Source organism: Uloborus diversus, chromosome 5, assembly GCF_026930045.1.
Source record: "Uloborus diversus isolate 005 chromosome 5, Udiv.v.3.1, whole genome shotgun sequence".
Classification (NCBI taxonomy): domain Eukaryota; kingdom Metazoa; phylum Arthropoda; class Arachnida; order Araneae; family Uloboridae; genus Uloborus; species Uloborus diversus.
Window position 1 is genome coordinate 101,492,699 of NC_072735.1, and position 21,933 is coordinate 101,514,631.

The 21,933-nt window shown below is 33.2% G+C and overlaps 1 protein-coding gene across 1 annotated transcript in view; it reads left to right on the top strand.

Moving 5' to 3' along the window:
* The window catches only part of LOC129223046 (endothelin-converting enzyme 1-like), a 60,487-nt gene that overhangs the window by 18,102 nt on the left and 20,452 nt on the right, over nucleotides 1-21,933 (top strand). Inside the window, exons 6-11 of the mRNA XM_054857610.1 lie at nucleotides 370-450; nucleotides 5,287-5,396; nucleotides 5,733-5,773; nucleotides 6,046-6,097; nucleotides 12,149-12,219; nucleotides 17,113-17,216. Of these exons, the coding sequence (XP_054713585.1) occupies nucleotides 370-450; nucleotides 5,287-5,396; nucleotides 5,733-5,773; nucleotides 6,046-6,097; nucleotides 12,149-12,219; nucleotides 17,113-17,216 (459 nt within the window). The remainder of the gene's footprint in view (nucleotides 1-369; nucleotides 451-5,286; nucleotides 5,397-5,732; nucleotides 5,774-6,045; nucleotides 6,098-12,148; nucleotides 12,220-17,112; nucleotides 17,217-21,933) is intronic.

A 21,933-nucleotide genomic window follows, 5' to 3' on the forward strand; every position in this document is an offset into this window, starting at 1 on the left:
GCTTTATTCTTTCGATCACCCTGTCAGGGACGCTCCGAACTTAAACTTTGGGAGGGCGGAAAATCTCAATTTACCAAATGGAACTCAAAATTTTGCCGACTTAGCCTCATAATTTCGCCGAATGATGATATTTTTTTCCGAATGGAACTCAATATCGCCGAATCATGACAATTTTGCCAAGCAGAACTCCAAATGCTGCGGAGTGACGATAATTTTGTCAAATCGTCAGACACAAAGTTGCTGAAAAGGACAGTTTTGGAACCTCCCATGACTTTCCACCTGGGAGCCATTGAAATCTGTATTTTTATATAATTTAAAGAATAAGTTACGTATATGAAATGGTTTTATAAAAGTTTTGCTCTTTTTTAGGTTCAAAACTTGACCAATTATATTGATTCCAGTGTTTCCATTCTTCAAAACGAGACCCTAATCAATTTAATTTATGAAAAGGTATGTCGTAAAATATTATTTTTTAGTTTAAAATGTGTGTTTGGCTAATTTTTGTGTAAATACTTCAAAAACCGCTAAACTTGCAACAAAAAAAAAAAAAAAGAGGGAGGGGAGTGAAAAAAAATATTGTGTTTTATTTTGGGTGTGTACTCTTAGCAAACATTCTCTAGTGCAAACATTTAATCTTGCAAGTAATTTACGACAGAAAGTTGATTGAATCGTTAGTTGCTTGGGTGGATTGACAGGGTGTTTATAAATTACTCTACTGATAACGAAAACTTATTTAAAGAAAAAAAAAAACATTTGAGATTTTTACCTACATTACCCTTTTTGTACTAGGAGAGCCTTGTGCAGACATGCAGGTGGCACTAATATCGAAAACCGAAAATGATGCCTACAAAAAAATCCCAGGGGCGCTGGGAGGGCAGTTTTGAGGGTCAACTCTTCAGACGTTTTCGTTGTAACCCATAGTTCCAACTCTAATATAACAGTTAATGTACATATTATAAGGACTGTTATGACCAACCAACCCCTGCCAGCAGAAGATTAATTTCAGCTGCACTAGTGGCTGGCGCGAAGTGGAAAATCGTTTAATTTTTCTTAGACAAATGAAAGGTGTACACGTAGAAGTGTATTGAGGTTGTGTAAAAAGCTTTTTGAGATGAGGCTTAAAATTAAAGAAAAAACGTTTAAATCAAAGAAAGCTATTTTCAATTAATTTTCTTTATCAGCGCAAGACTTCATAAACATCCTGAATAATAATTATAATAATAAAAATGATAATAATAATGATAATAATAATAATAATGAAAATAATAATAACAAAAATGATAATAATAATAATAATGATGATAATAATGATGATAATAATAATAATAATAATAATAATAATGATATTATTGTTATTAATACTAAACATTATATTATTATTATTAATAACAATAATAATAAATAATTATAATAAAAACAATAACAATAATGATAACAATAATAGTAATAATAATAAAAATGATTTTAAATTAATAACACTAAACAATAATAATTTTTCTAATAATAACAATAACAACAACAATAATAATAGTAATAACAATAATAAAACCTATATTTTGGGTGTTTCTGTTTGAACTACGTAGTGACAATATACGCGCCTGTATTTCAAGTCCTAAAAAAAAAGAAATAACACAGAATTCATCAATCATGCAACTTACTGATATAAAAAATTCATTTTATTTTTCAAAACCCCAACAGATCTATTAATTTAGGTTTAATTTTATTCTTAGTAAAAGAAATGATAATTGCTAACTTTGAATAGAAATTTGAATGAATTTTTTTCCGACTTTGCAATGTTTAATGTCAATATATTCATATTAATATTCTGTACGAGTATTTTTTATTTTAAGGATATTTTATTAACGCTACGCTAAATAATTTCTTTTCAAATGCAAATAATCAAAAAAATTGAAATTGAATTACGGGGAACAATTTCAAACGGAAGAAAATTGACTTTGAATAAGTGCTTAAAAAAAAAAAAAAATCAGAGTTAGAAATTATAATGAAAATAATAAATTCAATAAAACTAAGTTTCTTTGCAGCATTCTTTAATTTTAAGTTATAATTAAATGCTTCACACATTCTTTAAAAAAGATATCAGTTCATAAAAATTTCATACAAGTCGTGGGAGTTGTTTTTTTAATATAAAAAATCTTTTGTTAGCTATATTGGAATACCTAGAAATAATGTGAAGGTGGTAGTGTTGTACCGTATATACAGTAATTGCGAATATTTTAAAAGAAAATAAAGTAATTACAAAGATTGTTATTTTCTTTTGTTTATGGAAACTCAAAGAAATTCATCTGCTTCTTTTAAAAGGTTGAATAGTACGAAAACCAAAACCATATTTTATTATATTAAGATCACCTTTATAAATTGTCAAACTAAAAGCCATTAATGAGTTAGTCCTTTGAGCACCATAAGGATTGTGGTGGTATAATATGAAAGTCTACTGTGCTTACCAAAAATTAAAAAAAGTATTTTTTATGCAATTACTTTTTTTTTGTTAATATTTAGATTTTGATGTCTCAACACCATGAAAAAATAATTTAAATTATATTCGATAATTTATTTAATACATTTTGAACTTAGGGGATAAATTTTTTTCCCACACAGAGAGGGCGAGTGGGGCTCATAAGTGCGAGAGCAATTTTTTTTAGGAAGTTAGACTATTTTAGGCTCTCTTGAGTGACTGGGGGGGGGGGGGGGGGGCTTTTGATGTTCTCCCGCGTAAATGCTTTGGAATTGTAGTTTTTAGAACGCCGTTTTAGTAGAGTTTTGTCAACGTTTTCGGAATGGAGCGGAGTTTCCAGGGTTTTCCCCGTAATATTTTTCTTTAAAAATAAAGTCTAATCATCATATAAATAATAGTTGATGATCGAGTAACCCGCGTGTTTCAACAATGAAACTTGCGCTACGGCATGATAATTTGATAATATGTTTTCGTAATGCTTAACATGTAGGGAAATGCTTTATTGTGACAAGGCTGAACTCGATCCGGTCACTTAACTGTTTCACTGGTAAGACTGTGTCATTTCAGGGGAATGAAGAAACGAAAAAGCGGTCAACTATGAACGCTATCTACTGGAGTAGGGTTAATTCACTGGAGTTAGGGTTACAATTTCAAACTATCAAAATATCACCAAACAGGCAATTGCTTCGTTAAAATGTAGAAGAGAAGCGATTTTCATCCGTCATACCTTGACGGGCGACTTTCTAGTTAATAATAATAATAACGAAAACGAAGACTTTTGGACAATCTTTGGTAATGTAAGGGTAAAGAAGGCTCGCCCCGGAAAATATTCTAAACTGATGTCTTAAAGACTCAAGTTAAAGCCATCTTTAGTAAACTTAAACAAGGGGTTGAGGTTCTCTCCCAAAAATTTTGAAAAGTTTTGAAAACATTTTTGAACGTCCTTTATAACGTTATTTTAGAAAGAAGAACGATAGGGTTTGGAAGTTCTCTCAGTATTTTTTTTTTTTAACTGATGAAATTCGAAGATCTTAGTCTAGAACTTTCTTTGAAACTTTAGAAAAAGATCGCCAGATTTTTTTTCTAAACTGGAGTCTTAAAAACGCAGTTTTACGCTATCTAGGGGGGGGGGGGGTTCTCTTCATGAATTTGTTTCCTCAAACTAGAGTCTTTATAACGCAAATTTAAGTCATCTTTGAATTTAATGAAAGGAGGGAGTGTGCTCGGGGAAATTTTCTGCCGGAAAAATTTCAAAATTGAAGTCACAGCTCATTTTGCTACAAAGCTGTTGGTCATTTGTTTGAGAAACTATTTTCATACTTCATTTAGATATTTCTGTAAGTCATTGGAATAAATCCCTTCTCACTGGCGTTTTTAGATGTTATTTATTAGAAGTATTTTTTTAGAAACTAGAAATTGTCATTAGTACAGTCGGTAGATTCATTTAGAAATTTTGGCTGAAGAATCTTTAACAGAGTGTTTCGCTCCGCTTAAAGCTGTTTTCATGGAGGAAATTCAAGGGTTTATAGCCCCATGTTTGTATATTGAATTGCGTAGGATAAAAGCACCGAATATGGGGCACCTTTTGTTTTTGTCTCGTAAAACTAACAAGATTAATAAAAAAAAAAATAATAATATTAATCGTTAAATGAAACTCAGGAACCTAGGATTTGAATCATTAACTTTAAAAGTTTAAACTAAGCATTATAGTTATTTATTTTATTATTATTTTTTAAATTCAGAAAAGTTTTGTTTATACAGCATGTATTCTTTATGTATTACGGAAATAAAACTAGAAAACAAGTTTGGATTTCCTTAATAAATTAGTTGGTTTTCAAATAACTATTCTTTTTCCCATTGCAAGCGTAGGCTACGATAAAGCTTGACCACGAAGAAATGGCAAACATCATTTTGTTTCATTTGCAATAGGTAGAATCAGCCAGAAAGCGCCGAGTAGTAAGAGGCGTTCTGGCTGATCTTATCTATTACAAAATAATAACAACCTATTTAAAATGATGTTTCTGCTTCAAGGTCATCCGCCATCTCTCGGTGGTCAAGCTTTAGCTTATTTGAGGCATTTTTGTCATCGAAACCACTCTTCATCCTCCTTCCTTTTATTTTGCATCATGAATCATGAAATTGCTGAGACTTTCGAATTTAGCATGTAAGATTAACTGCCCTCTTTCCACGTTTTTCTGTTTATTGTTCTCTGATCATTTGAAAATGAACCCTACTGGAATATTGAGCCCTTCCCCATATTTTACGCTTTTCCAAAAATATTTTAATTCTTGATTAGATGCATTCATTATGCCTGAAATGGAGCAAATACTGAAAAAAAAAATCCATCCTAACCATCGGAATTTATAACAATACCGGAGTAAACCGTTGTAAGATTAAAGTTGAAAGCAGGGAAAAGTAATGACTTGAAACTGCAGAAGGAAAAAAATATAAAGAAAGAATACTGCATTTAATTGACTCGTTAATTTTTGGAAAAGACACTAGTCAAATTTTAGATCGCACTTTAAAAATTACGTGGATATTTGTTTTCCGTTCTTTCCAATACCCGGGGCTACACGCTACGAACAATAACAATTTACAATTTGGTTGCATTTTTTAGATTATTTGAGTTAAAACGCACTGATGTTTTGGTCATGTTGAGTTAGACACGTGATGTTTTTAAATTGAACACATTAAACTAAGAATTCTATTGGTGTTCAGATTTAAAAAAAAATACAATGCTTTAATACATAGCGCAGAAGTGCATATAACATGAAAACGTATTGAAATATGTCTTTTTTTTTCACTTCTGCTAGTTTAATCCTACTGGAGAAAGTTTTGTTGCAAATGTACTGGAATACCAAAGAGCCATGTTTATATTTTACATTACGAATCATGAAATTGCTGAGACTTTTGAATTTAGCAGGTAAGATTAACTGCTCTTTTTTCACTTTATGAGTATCGTGCATTTTTATTCTGATAAGGTTTTGTTCGTTGTTTTTGATTAGCTGATGATTTTATTATTCATTTTAACTTATAGAGCGGAATCTTGAAATTTTCATTGAACTTGGAATATTACATCATATGAATAGATTTAATTTTAAAAATGTGCATTTAACTTAAAATTATAGTGCTAAAACATTTTGGTTTTAATTTCATTACGCACAGGCATACCATGAGTCCATTTTAGAAGTAATATTAATCGACGAATAAATTTATTTAATTGAAATAAAGTATTAAAACTGCTTTTTTTCCCCAACAGCCCACTCATGGTTAATGCTTTCCATCTACCTGGAATGTTAGGTAAGGACATTTTAGTGTTCATAAATACCACCGATTGAACACAAACACATTCATTGTCTAGTTTAATTTCTACCAAAATAAGTGCAAAAGCCTTATAGTCCCTACACATATTTTTACATGTAAATAGCCTGAATTTCACCTAAAATGTTAAAATAATCCCATGAGCTTCTATGTGAATTAAGCCCTGATAACTAACATTGTTGCTATACCAGACATTGTATATATTTGTATGTGTAACAGTATCTATGTTTGTAACAGCTTGTTTTTCACAGATCTACGCTTCGGCATGCTGTTGCCACCCATATATTCCAAAGATCGACCGAAGTAAGAATTATTATTACGTAACTGTAATACACTTATTATGAATCACTTTATTTAAAATCATAATTTACCACATTTTTAATGCCGTTTAAAGTATTATATCTACATCTTTATTTGTCACTATGTCCTCGTTACATTTTTCTAGTTTAAAACAAATTACATTTCCTGATTTAGTCCAAATGGCCATATTCTTCGCAGAATTATTATCGACTTTAATATAGCGATCATTATATCGTATCAGATAGCTTTGGCATATTTTCAAGAGTGACAGCTCAAACCCTGTTAAAGGGGTGACTTTTACAAGCGCAGAATTAAGAACAGAGGAATACTTAGCACACAAGATGAATGTACTGTGTAGAGACCAAAATCAATCGCTGGTGAACTATGGTGCTGATCCAAAGAAGCTTTGTTGTGGGGTGTAGTGCAGTTAAAGCAAAAGTTGCATTTCGCTCTCAAGTGAAGACAGTGAAGCATCTTAAAAATGTGAAATGAAATCAAAATTAATTTCTCTCTCTTGCATAAAAAACGCATACAAATCTAGTTTCTGTAACAATAGGCTGGGAAAACCAAACCTGGCAGCGTTCTTATGCTGTGATTAGGAATTGCGTAGCCTTCACAATGCTGTCAGGTTAGGTTTGCCTCAACTAGAGTACATGTTTACATGTAAACGATATAGTAAATTAAGTCAACTGTTTCAAATCCTTAAAAGTTTATAATGTAGTTGGAACATTTTCAAGATTACTCGTTATACATTTTCATGATAAATTAAAACTACAAAAACCAACCAGTGTACATAACTTTGCGCGTATTGTAGTATCTGAGAATAAATCATTTAATGGAACATAAAAGTAGTACCTCTGAAAAGTTCAATCTCTGAAAGCAGTGGCTATAAATGTAGTATTAACTAGATACACAACGACAAACCGGTTCCATGGGGAACCGAGACCAACTAGTATACGGGCAAGCATCCGAAACGCCCCCATCTCCCAGTAAAACATGTGGCTTACGTCCGAGAGCACAACCCATTTTTGCCCCCGAGCCTTGACTTTCTTTTGGCTCAACGGTTAAAGCACTGGGTTAGTATGACAAAGGTCCGTGGTTCAAATCCCGCCACAGACGCATCTCGCTCTTTCCACGTCCACATCCGTACGCCACATATTGATGACCCGGCGGAGATGGCGGCATGAAACGCAGCAATAGGAACTACCATACGTCCAAAGCCCGTCATTTCTCGCTGCAATTGTTTGTGTTCCTAAGTCGTCTGTCCAACCACTGGCGTTCACTCTCACGGGTCCAACTACGGATGCTGACATTGCTACGCCACTCACTCTGCAGCAGCAGCACGCTTTGCAACAACAGCTGTAGGTGCCAGTTACTCAGCAACTGCCACAGCTACAGCCAGAACGCCTGGCTTCTCAGTGCCGCATATGTCAATAGAATCGCTCTCTCACTTTCCCGCTCCATCACTTTTGGTGGTGGGGGGAGGGGAGGGGGAGAATAATGTCATGTACGTCTGAAAGCACATAACCCAACTTTGAACTCGAACTTTGAGGTCCTTTTGGCCCAGTGGTTAAAGCACCGTGTTACTATTACAAAGGTCTGTGGTTCAAATCCCGACATATACACGCACCACCGAGAAGGCTTTTCACTCCTTCCACGTCCACATCCGTACGCTGCAAACATATGAAACTTATGCTACTACGATTCCGTGACGGGCCAGTGGTTGGAAGTAGCGCGCTACAAGTAGCGACGCTACTGTAGTACCTACATTTTTGAGTAGTTTGTAGTGTAGCGCACTACTTTTTAAAAAAAGTAGTGTAGTGAGTAGTTAACTACAAAAAATAGTAGTTTGTAGCGATTTCTGGAAACTACTTTTAAATAAACTGAAAAAAAAAATCAAGGTTCAAACGAATTTGAATGGCACAAATTTTACACAAGTACGTCAGCGGATGCAATGAGAAATAAGACATAAAAAAAGCTACCCTCAGGCATTTCATTTTGACGCCATACGTTCTATCTGTTCGACGCCATTAGTTTGTTTGCCGTCGTAATTTTCATATTTCACCAATATTTATATTGAAAAAAGCACTTATTTTCGCGAAAATGAAGATGTCGGTGATTTTGCGAGTTGAAAATTTGGTGAATTTTATATGAACAGACCGAAGATTGAAAAACAAAAATATTTTAGCGAGGCTTTAATTTTTGACAGTATTCACCAAATAAAAAGAAGTTACTGAAACTGTTATAGAAAAGGATGAGATTGAACTGTTCTGGAGGACTTAAAATAAATGCGAGCATTACAGTTTATGAGAGTATGATAACGGAAATTTTTTTTAGTGACTTCTGATGAGCGAATTTATCAATCTTTTTTTGTTCAATCCTCTTACGGTGTGTTTGTGTATTAGGGTGTCCCCCTCCCCCCCCCCCAAAAAAATGAAAGTTGATTTTTCAAGTTGCATACTCTCTTATATGTTATCCTTTTACGTCAAAAAAAAAAAAAAAAAAAAAAAAAAAAAAAAAAAATCATATAATTTGAACAACGGCAACAAGTGCTGATTATGTCTAAAAGTGTGAACCAGCACTTGTGTAGTGCTATTCCAAATTAAAATAAAATGTTTTTTCAGAAACTCAAAATTTTTGCTGATAAAACGTTGCTCCTATACCCCACATATGCACCACAAAAATATTTGTTCAAATTAAAAACCATTTCGATATCCCACACGTGGCCTAACATTTATAATTTTCTTCAAAAAATTAAGTTTTTGATACACATTTTCAGATATGTAAGATTTTACGAAATTATCAAGCTGAAAAATATAAACAGTAAAGTAGAAAAGTAGGTAATTAGCGTTAAATAGAAATTTTTGTTTTCCTGCAATTTTTAAGCCTCCCCATAGTACTCAAAGATATGGATTTTTTCTAGGTTGAGTTAAATTTTTCGTTTAAAATATATTATTTTTTTTATTATTCGTTTGTAATTGTTGATCTGTAAATGTGTTCGCCAGTAAGTTTTGAACTTGATATTCTATTTAAATTTATATGTAATTTTTTGAAAGATAACTGAAACAAAAAATACCTTTTTTAAATAAAATTATAAGTTTTAGGTCAAGTGAGCATATCTAAATGTTTTTTAATTTGTGAATAAATGTTCTTGTGGGACATGTGGGGTGCTGGGTACAGGGGCGACGTTTTATCAACAGAAATTTCGAGTTTCTAAAAAAAGTTTTTTTTTTTCGATTTGACCTAGCATACAAGTACTGTTTTACACTTTCAGGTGAAAGTCGGCACGGGTGCCGTTGTGCAAATTATATGAAATTTTATTTCACGATTGTTTTGACACAGGAGGAAAAATACAAGAGTGTATGCGACTTGAAAAAATGACTTTCATTTTTCGAGGGACAACCTATTGTGTATACTTTTTATTTACTTATTTTTTGGAAAGAAGCGAAGTAGCGACTACATTTCAAAAGTAGTTTGTAGTTGCTACATTTTGAAAAAAGTAGTTGTAGTTGTAGTTAACTACATTTGTAACAAAGTAGCTGTAGTTGTAGTTCGCTACAAAAAAAATGTAGTTTTTCCAACCACTGTGACGGGCCCTTATAAGGACTGAGCTTCTAGTTTTCAATCAGGCCTCTCGCCGGCCCTGGTTATGCTACAAGCAGGGCAGTAGCATCTCTTCTTTCCATAGCATTATTTATGGACACAACAACAGCACCCCGAATTTAAAGTCCATTATGTTTCTGCATTGACATTTTCTTTTCAAACTCACATGTGTAACGAAGTTTCGAGAATCTTTTTAGTACGAAAGTAACTTTGTACTCTTTGGACAATTTCTCTTGCTATATCTGAGGTTCAAGGACATATTTCTGTATCAGCTCATTTTTGACCTTTTCAAACCAGATTTTCAAGCGCAATGTAAATATGGCAAGTATTTCATTGTTTAAAAAATTAAATAATGTAAGTGTTACTGATTTAACAGAAATTAGAAGCACCTCTCTTTTCCTTCATTTCTTCGTTCCTAAAATTTACGATTATAAGTGCGCTTGTTTTTGACATGTCATATGAGAACTGCGACGCGTAATTTGTTTAAATTTTTAAGTTGAAAGAATAGATAAAATAAAATGTGTGGAACCATTTGATGTAATTTTGTCTAAATTGCAAGCACGTTTAAAATAAAAGAGATGGTATACATAGTTACGGTGGAGAATATGCGCCATTTTCCATACGCCGGATGACAACGCATTAAAAATGGCCCATTTACGAACCCATTTCCACACAATAGCGCAACAGAGTCACCGATGGATACCAGCTAACGTTCCAAAAATTGCAAATTGAAACAAGACCACAGGAGATACAATTTACGTAGAATTATGCAGTAAAGTTAAAACTTTGTGGCGCAGCGTAAGAGTGCAAAGGAAACTAAGTGTTCTTTATGAATTTATTTATGAATACTTATGGTAAGTTGGAAACACTGAAAATGAGCGTAAAAGGGAAACTTTCTGGATGAAAATATTAGATTTAGTTAAAAGTTATAACTGTAACTACACTTCTAACACTAACAGTTTGAGTAGTTGATGGTTATTTTACGAAATTAAAAAGTCTCAAAAAGTCATATAATGGTCAGAAGTTAAGCCTAACTTTGAAGAAGAATGTTCTCTTGCTTAAAAAGGGAAACATATTTCTCTGAATTGTTTATCACAAATATTGTTTTTTCTTTACCGTTTTTTAAAACAACGAAATTTTGTAGTCAACTTTCTACAAGGTATTTTTTATATTCTTTCTTTCTCTTTTTCTGCTTGCGGTCCAATAAACGCACACTTTCATAATTCCTACTATGGTTTTAAAGCTAAGAAACTACAATCAGAAAGGGTAGTATTTTAACAGACATAATAAGTAACTAATTTCAGTAGTTTGATTTTCGTGCATTAAATCAATAACTTACATTTAGTTAACTTTCATTGTTTATAGCTAACTCTTTTCTTTTCTGGTAAACGTTCAATTCTTTTACTTGTTTTTCAGTATCTCTTTTCAACCTATATAGAACTATGTAAAATATTTATTAAGCTTTAAAGCTTAGTAAATATTTTACATAGTTCTATATAGGTTGAAAAGAGATACTGAACAAAAAAAAAATTGTTGACATTTTTAGTTAAGATAAAAATTTTACATTATGAGACGGCACTAAATAAATATATAATGCTAAGTTGAACTCCATTTGGTTATATCAAGCGGCTTTTAAATCTCAAGTAAAGTAGTACACCGTTGCGTCAGTGTGATGTATTCTGATCAATTTTTGTGTAAATAGTCTTACTTTACAATTTTGTAGACTTAATAAGAACGAATTGTGTCACTTATAGTACGATTGGTAACCCCCCCCCCCGACAGGAAATTTTATGAATGTATCTTTCTTTTCGGTTTTTAGTGTGGAGTTATTGTGAAATTGAATTGACGAAACAATAAAATTTTTGGTCCGTTGCAAACTTTTTTGACTGAAGTGTGCTATACGGTAAATCTTTTATATTCACCATTTACTACGAGTATTCACCATTTACGAGTATTTCCTGCAAGAGTCAAATAGATTTTGGATTTATATTTTTCTACTAGCCTTTTGATTTATAAACTGCTATGTTTTGTCTTAATAAGAAAGATAACCTTCAATTTTCAAATGCAGTGAACTATTGACGGTGTCGAAACTACGCTGTCTCTAAAATAAACACTGCAAACGTTGTAGTGCTTATTTTAGAACATTTGTGCAGTGATATACAAGTGCTCCCATTAGTTTACATATAAGATCAATAAAATTAAACCCTTTCATCCATAAGCTCATTTATTTTTGCATTGAGAAAGGCGTTCCCTGTAACGCCGAAACACGTGCCTGCAATTATCTGCAATTCGTGCTTTTTGTCGTTGTTGTTTCTTACTTTGCTTTTCAACACAAAGGTATTTATTTATCTCATTATGTTTCTCTTTGAGAATTTTTTTAACTGTACTATTTACTATAATTTTTACAAAATCTTTTCTTTTCATTACTACATTCATGTACATCATCTGCAGACTCCTGAATTTTGCCACCATGGGGACTTCTATAGGACACGAAATAGGCCATGAAATTCTAAATTTCTTCTGTAAGCATTTATTATTATTTTATGCTTAGTTTAGGATATTTTGTTGCAAATAATGTATTTTTTTTTTAATACTCAAGGAATAGGCTTTGATTGTTGTGTTTATAGGAAGGATATTTTTCTTAAGTATGTTCAACGTATTAAAGAACCATGCTAATTGCATTGAACAATTTCTATTTATTTGTACTTATACTTTTTAACCGACTTCAAAAAGGAGGCGGTTATTAGTTCATACCGTATGTATGTTTTTTTATCCACTTACAGCGTCTCACCTAGTGAGCCGATATTGATAATTTTTTTTTAATGGATAGTAGATGGCTCAACTTAGGTCCCATTACTTTGTTTGGAGTATATTTGCATTAAATATTTTTTATTGAATGCGTCATACAAATTTGTAGTGTTATGTAGTAAAATGTCATAGAAACAATACAAAAATGGGTTCTAATAAGGAATGTGTCCCCCCTAACTTGAATTCACTGGCGGCATCGATTTTCCATGCTGTTAATGAAGTTGTCACACATTAGAATTTGAAGTGAAGACCAAACACAGAGTACACCTTGTTCCAGCTCATGTAACGACCTTGGAGAAGGATTTAAAGTATGAACCTGTCTCCCAAGGTAGTCCCAAAGATGTTCTATTTTATTGAGGTCAGGAGATCGACCTGGCCATTCCCTTCGTTTCAAACTGTGATCCTCAAGATACTCCTCAACAATCCGAGCTTGGTGAGGTCGTGCATTATAATCCATCAGAATGAAGTCATTACCAATAGCCCCAGAATGGTGGGCGGACATATAGATCAAAGACCTCGTCCCGATATCTCAGACCAGTCAACTACTCAGATTTACTACATGGAACACCGAGCAAGATAACTGCTCAAACAACGATTTCTCCACCTCTATAACTGTGGTCTTTCAACAGTGTTGGATTGCTAGTATCTAGTGCGCTGTTCCCTCCAGATCAGTAGAAGCCCTGAATCACTCTCCAATGTAAATCTGGACTCGTCTGTGAACAGCAAGTCCATTGCTGCTGGGTCCAGGAAACATGTTCTCTTGCCCAGCATAAGCGGATTCTTCGCTGTAGTCCTTTGATAAGAACACACACAACTGGTCATCTTGCATAGAGTGTGCAAGAGAGTTGTCTTGCATAGAGAGTTGTGAAGGCGATTTCGCTCCGCAGTAGCAGAGATTCTTCCTGATGCTACAAAGTAGTCAGCAACGAGCTGCGGCACAGTAGTGGTTATTCTCCTTCGGGGCCGAAAGAACTAGAAAATGGTCTTCTGCAGGTGTTGTAGCTCGTGGCCAGCCTGGAACAGGTCTTAATCTTCGGATTGATATTGATCCCTAAACTGTGTTGACTATGCCACCGAAACTGCCAACAACAGTTGAAAATCAACTCGACTTACACAGAAAAGTACGAAAGCTTGATACTTGCATATTTTTTCCCTCACTCGTAATAGTATGTTCTCTCTCTTATATTAGTCTCTTATATTAGTATAGTCTACTCTTTACTAATAATAAAGCTGAAAGTCTCTCTGTCTGTCAGGATCTCTGTGACGCGCATAGCGCCTTGACCGTTCTGCCGATTTTCATGAAATTTTGCACAAAGTTAGTTTGCAGCATAGGGTGTGCACCTCGAAGCGATTTTTCGAAAATTCGATGTGGTTTTTTTCCTATTCCAATTTTAAGAACACAATCATTATAAGATGGACGAGTAAATTACGAAGTTATCATAACGTGGAACCGTAACATGGGCACAAGCCAATTGGCGAGAAAATTCACCATGCATTATTTGTAAATATACAGGCGAACCAAAAGACCTTTTAATTTTCTATTACGAGCAAAGCCGTGCGGGTAGCATAAGTATAAAATAAAAGTAGTAGCTATATTTTTTTCATAAATGGTTTTAACGTTCGTTATTATCATTCGTGCAAACTATGCATTTTATTGTTACTGCAATTTTTTCATGGTGGGCTTCGAAAAACATGCTGTACTAGCTGTACCTTAACTTTTTGAGGCCAGTGTTCTTTTAAACATAATTTTTGAAGTTGGCGCAAAAACGATAGATAAAATCATTCACAGCCATTACTTAACTACAGCTATAAATTTTAGCAGGCCCAGTTTCTTCACAACCACACACATTATGCATTGATAAAAGCATATTTGAGCAACGATTTCAATGTTTCGTTCCGAACTTTGGATGATTTTCTGAAAAAAAATCTGAACGAACATGGTTACACTGGAATTTACTTTTTGTTTTTGCGCCAACTTCATAAATTATGTTTAAAAGTATTATCGATGGTGTTTAAATAAAATTATTTTTCACTTTTTAGAGCAATTTTGAAGTCGGTTCTATTATTTTTTTTCCAAAATTTTTTTGAGCAATCACGATTGCTTATAGTTCTTACTTGACTGTTTTGAATTCCTATCATTTTATTTTCTCACCCGCACCCTCTTTTAGCACCATCGCCGCGTCGACCGGTCTCACGATGCTGCTCCTCTTGCGAAAACAGTCTCCAGGTTGCGTCCATATCCTACACACATACGTCTACACACACATACACACAATCATGCCTGCGCACAGACACAAACATAAACACACACACACACACACACACACACACACACAATACACACAATCATGCCTGCGCACAGACACAGACATAAACACACACACACACACACACACCACCGCCTGCACACACACACGCGCGTACATACACAGCACTGCATACACAACACGCACACACAATCATACATACACACACACGCACCCACACACATGCGCCTACACAAACACACACGCGCATTCATACACACACACGATCGTGATTGCGAAAAACATAATTTGAATTCAAGATGCCAAAAATTCAAATTAATATATATTTTTTTACATTAAGTTTATTTGGATATATTTTCTGTTTTGTTAGGCTTATTTTCATCTTCTCGTGTTAAGAAAGTGTTTAAAAGAAAAAACTTCTCGTGTTAAGAAACTGTTAAAAAAAAAACAAAGGCAATGGAGAAATTTCTACGGAGCAACGGGTAGAAATTTCTATTAATTAATACTTTACACTTTTTATGGTGTTTATTTGTTAGGATATTTTTGCGTTAAAAAAGACATTTATTCTTTACAGGATGAATTGGATAAATATTGCTTTTGCTTGTATATTTATTGGGTTGGTATTGGATACGATACCTAAGAATGCATAAAAGTCAACGTTAAGTTTAAAAACCATTCGTTATTCGGTTCATTTTCTATTTTCGATGAAGGACGGAATGTAATAACCATGCAGAATCGAATAAGAAATAAGGTTGTCAGTTTATTCTTCACCATAATAACATTGTAAGTATGGAATGACATTTTCCAAATTGAAATTTCTTTCAAAAAAGAGTTTACTGGTATTTGGTCAGGTGGAGTGAAAGGAAACGGAATTTCAACGTTCGGTCCTTCCCTTCCTTTTGGAAGGATTGAGAGTTAAAATATTGTGCATTTTTTTCAGAACTATACTCCATAAGTAAAAATAAATACGCTGGGATTTCTAAACCATCATTAATTGTGTGTGGCTAAACATAGTTCAGGTTCTTTCTTTCTTTTTGGTTAAAAATGCTTTCGAAAGGAATTTTACGATAATTGAGAGGTGTTATGAGTAATAAAATACGATTTTAGAATGATTTTGCTGTTTTTGCTTGCTTGTGCAAAAAAAAAAAAAAAAAAAAAAAAAAAAAAAAAAAAAAAAAAAAAAAATGGCATTGAACGTTTGAGAGAGCAAGGTAAAGCTTGTTTCCATTTAAAACTTTTCTTTCTTGATTTTATATATGTTACCGTTAAAGTATGGAATCCGTTATTTTATTGAATACCTAGTTATTTCATGGAATAACTGATCGTGTCCGTTAAAGTGTAAAACTCTCATGTATTTCATGGTTAAACCAGTTATTTTATAGAATAACGATATGCAGCCCGTTAAAGTGTAAAATAATCCATATTATATATCTTGTACGACAGATACATTTACCTTCCACCCCTCTGTTACCCCCAAAATGTTCGTGTTAAACCCAGTGTGTCAACAAAAAATGTTTTTGTTTTAGAAATAATGTTCTTTGTAATTCCAAGTGTCATTTTATGCTTTTATGGTACATTTCCATAAATACCAATTATACGCAGCATAAATTAGATAAATTGCATCTTTTTCATTTTAATTGTCTATCATTAGTTTATTTATAGAATACCTATAGTTATTTCATAGAAGAACTAGTTAAAGTGTCAAATTAATAACGTATTACACACTTTAACGGACACGATCAGTTAGTTCATGGAATAACTAGGTATTTTATAAAATAACTGCATTATGTACACTGTTAAAAATTCAGGAAGATTTTCTGCTAATTGTTACTGTAAATAGGCGAACTTAACGCATCGCTCTTTTTTACGGTAATTTATACCGGAGAAATAAGCGATCCCAGCTCCAATTGGTTGCTGCGGCCTACCGAGGAAACCGTAAAATTTTACAGTAACATTTGATTTTTACGGTAATAGTTACTGCCAACATGGATGCCAGTAACAATTACCGTAAATTTTCCGGAAAATATTTAACAGTGTACTTTAACGGTAACATATACATTAACAATAATTCTTCTTGTTTTTATGATGCAAGAATGTCTAAAAAAATACTGTAATAACTTTTTGAAAATACTGGCAACCACGAATTAAATAAATCTAAACACATACGAGAAAAACTAAATACTTAAATCTTAAGGGAACTCAGAACTTTAATTTATAATGATTAAACAACTGATTACCTACAAAATTCCGTTTGATAAAATACACAATTTATGAGATTACCGTTACGTATTTTCTCATTACTAGTTATTAAAATAAAGTAACGTTCTTTCTTTCTTACAGATGAAGATAACTTGAACAACAAAACTGAAGCTGCTTTTATGAGAAAAAAGAAATGCTTTGAAACACAATATTCGCAATTTGAAGTAAAGAAAATTGGAAAGAGAGTAAGATTTTTAAAAATCATAATTCAGTTAAAACCCAAGGACATCTCGCTCATCAACTACGAACAATTGTACTTGGAGGATGCATTTAAAATTTAACGACAGCAGTGCATCAAGACTAATGTGATTCAAATCCTTCTTTAATGGATTTAAGCATCACATTTCTTTCTGTTTATGATGCTATGCAAGATGAATTCAATCGAATACTTAATGATATGTGACATAGAGATGAGATGATTTAGGAGGTGATTAAAGATAATGTATTCCATCTGGGGGGGGGGGGGGATATTTACTTGTTTAGAAACTTATCACCAGCACTGTAGTTTTAAAAGTAGCAAAATATAAACAGTGCATAAATTTAAAAAAAAAAGAGGGTGAACGTCGGAACTCTAGAAGGAAGATGATGAGTAACTTAAATTAAAATATAGATAAAAGTTCATTAAGAAATTTTATATTTCCTAAAATTCATCGTATGAAATAATAGGGTGAGGCGTCTCTAAACTATAATAAATTAATAATACGTAATCAATCTATCTATGTAGGTATCAATCAATGCTCCTCATACATATCCGCAGTTTACGTCGAATATTTGCCGAATTTTGTAGAGTTCGCACAAGGAGGTTTTATTAACACAATTTCAGTTTACGTTGGATCTTTGCTATAATTGGCAAAGTAACTTTGATGCTCAGGAATTCACATAAGAAGGATTTTGACAGTAAATCCATAAAACGTACTGTTAACATCTATTCATAACAATGACTAAATTTTTGAAACTTCAAAAAAAATCCAGAGATCAAAAATTGAATTTTAGTCATAAAATAGCTCTTGTAATGTAGCCTAGTGTCTTGAATATGCGTCAAGCCGAGAAATGCAACTAGGGAAAAAAATGAAGAGATTAGAAGAAAAAAAAACCATTTCTGTCTATCATTAATATCTAAGTGACAATTTTTACGCCATTATTTAAAAAAAAAAAAAAAATCATGGAATATCAAATTCATTAAAAATCAGAGGGTATACTCAACTTTGCGAAACAATCAGAAGGTGTACTCTGTCCTCCAATACAATACCGCTTTTCACGATAAAAACTGCAATAGACAATAGTGTGTATGCTTTCAGCAGATACATAATTTTGGTAGTTGCTATTGACTCCAGAGAATAGTGATTCATATTTATTTGTCTTTGGGAGGGGTAGAGGGGGGGGGTATTCTACGTATGAGCGTTGAAATATTGAGCAGTAACCAAGGCGTGAATGACTCAATTAAGTTATAAAAAATTATCAACGAAGAATTTGAACGAGAGTTTTTTTATTTTGGATAAAATTGAATTGAGCAATAGTTTAACAAGTTTAATATGGTTTATTTGTAAGTTAACTGAGAGGTAAAATATTAAATACTCTGTATTAAATCCTGCAACACTTAGATTCCTTTATTGACCAAATAACTTTACAAACAGACATTAATGTAAATTATAGCCTGTAGCCTTCAACAATAAAAAGACTACTCAACAAAAAAAGAACTTTTTAATTCGAACCAGTAGTTCCTGAGATTAGTAAGTTCAAATAAACAAAAAAACAAACAAACTATTCAGCTTTACATTATTAGTAATGATGTATACGTAAGTAATGAACAAGTTTTATGATTTAATTAACGAAACAGTTATTGAAGCCATAACCCACAAAGTGGCACGGAGTATAGACACAAATGGATCAGAAACATGTTTTGTGCACTCGGGTCTTATAAGAATTTTTGCTCAATTGTAGCGTTCATCCAGATGAATATCATGCACAGAATGACGGCAATCCAGGTTATTTGAGGGTACGAAAAATTATTGCGAAAGTGCTAGTGCAATTTTACATGAACTTAAAAACTTGAAATGTTAAGAGTCATTTTTTCAAAAGCTGGACAAAGTGAATGGGGGCCTGATAGTTGACACCTTCAATTTTCCTGAAACTTTCAGGATACTTTACTAGTATGGTGATAAGAAAAAGTTAAGCTTCTTTCCTCTCTCATTTGACTTGTTGGCCCTCGAGTGGAGATCAAAGTTTAGGGTCGTCATAAAAAACGAGCTAAATACATGATTGCTTTGCTTCAAAAGCAATGAGTGAACCAAGCCAATTCTTTTAAATAAGGATATTACTTGATGCTAGGTACATGATAGCATAAATATTTTGGTGACTCACTCATGGCTTTGAGGGCAAAGGTGAATTGAAACTGATACTTTTTTAACTTTTTTTTAAACTTGTTTAAGCCAGGATATCTGCTAAAGCCGTGAGTAATCCTCGGAAATAAGTATTTGATTAACTACTCACCACAGTATAGCACTAAGAAAAATATGATATAGCTTTCGTTTCTCTTGACTTTAGTAGTTAAACGATCTCAAAGTCGATGATTTTTAAAAATGCCCAAGTTTAGAGGTCAATAACTTTCATCGCGACGGGTCAACAACTTTGGGATACAGCTGTAGTTAAAGTCTGAGTGATGTAGTTGAAGATCCAGGTTAGAAACCCATGAAATCTAGTGATTTTGCTTAATTAAAACGATCTCAAAAATGATGATTTCAGCATAAAAGAGCGTTTTTTCACGAGTTCATATGAGTGCTATTCAAAATCTTCTGAGCTTAAACTCACATAATGCTAGAACGAATCAACAGCCAAATGTACTTTAAGTTCCCAAAGTTTCATGCTTCTAGTGTTATAAAATTTTCTGTAACCTTGACCACAACATGGCAATTCTTCTCACATAGCTGATCCACCATTTTGGAGAACTATATTTTGGAGATCCTTGATACTCAGGATTTGGATCTCGGAAGCTGAAAATTTGAATAGGTTAGTTTCAAAGACATTTCTACAGCTCTAAAAATTTCATCCCATTCGGGGATGATCGAGCAGGGACAGTTTGAGAAATTTAGTTCAGTTGACATGGAATCACCCTGATATAACATTGCGACAGTTCACATGCATCTTTTGTTATTTTTGACTTTATAATGATGATAAGTCATATATTTTCAACTGTATTTTAGGAAGAGGATTGCAGTTGGGTAAAATATTGAGTTCATAATTACAGTAGAACTTGCATATACACTACTTAGTAATAAACTTTTAGAAATAAACAAATTTATTAAACAAGGCTCAAAAGTAAAAATATAAATATAACGTCAAAAAAAAAAAAAAGGTTTGTTAGACAATAAGAAAAGATGCAGGTGAAATGTGCATAATGTTTATATCAGAACGATTCTACGTCAACTGACCTGATTTTTCAAACTGTCCCCACTCGATCATCCCCGAATGGGATGAAAGTTTATAGAGGCGTAGAGATGTCTTTTAAACTAACCTGATGCTAATTTTCAGCTTCCAAGAGTTGAATCCTGAGGATCTAGGATCTCCAAAGTATAGTGTTACAAAATGGCGGATCAGCTTTGTGAGAAGAATTGCCATGTTGTGGTCAAGGTTATAGAAAATGTTATTACACTGGAAGCATCAAATTTTGGGAGCTTTAAGTACAAAAGGCTGTTGATTCGTTCTAGTAATTATGCGAGTTTTGAGCTCATAAGATTTTGAGTAGCACGTATATAAACTCGTGAAAAAAACGTTCTTTTATATTGAAATCATCATTTTTGAGACCGTTTAATTAAGTAAGATGATTAGATCTCATAATTTTCTGACATGAGTCTAAAACTACACCACGTAGAGCCTGATTACAGCTCTTGCTCAAAGGTATTCACTTAGGCGTTTTAGAGCAATTGACCTAAAACTGTGATTCTTTTTGCTTCAAATTATCAGCTTTGAGACCGCGTAATTAAAAAAGTTGATTAATCGCCATTGTTTTCTAACCTGGACCTTCAACTACACCACTCTGACTACGACTACATCTGTATCCCAAAGTTGTTGACCCGTGATGAAAGTTGTTGACCTCTAAACTTGGGCATTTTTAAAAAATCATCGATTTGGAGACCATTTAACTACTAAAGTCAAGAGAAACAAAAGCTATTTTTATTTTTCTTAGTACTATATTGTGGTGAGTACTTAATCATATACTTATTTCCGAGAGTTACTCATGGCTTTAGCAGTTATCCGGGCCTAAACAAGGCAAAAAAAGTAGCAGTTTCAAATCAACCTTTTGCCCTCAAAGTCATGTGTGAGCCACCAAAGTATTTATGCCATCATGTACCTAGCATCAAGTAATATCCTTATTTAAAAGAATTGGCTTGGTTCACTCATTGCTTTTGAACCAAAGCAATCATGTATTTTTCTCGTTTTTCTGACGACCCTAAACTTTGATCTCCACTCGAGGGCCAACAAGTCAAATGAGAGAGGAAAGAAGCTTAACTTTTTCTTATCACTATACTAGTAAAGTATCCTGAAAGTTTCAGGAAAATTGAAGGTGTCAACTATCAGGCCCCCATTCACTTTGTCCAGCTTTTGAAAAAATGACTCTTAACATTTCAAGTTTTTAAGTTCATGTAAAATTGCACTAGCACTTTCGCAATAATTTTTCGTACCCTCAAATAACCTGGATTGCCGTCAATCTGTGCATGATATGCATTTGGATGAACGCTACAATTGAGCAAAAAATTCTTATAAGACCCGAGCGCACAAAACATGTTTCTGATCCATTTGTGTCTATACTCCGTGCCACTTTGTGGGTTATGACTTCAATAACTGTTTCGTTAATTAAATCATAAAACTTATTCATTACTTACGTATACATCTATACTAATAATG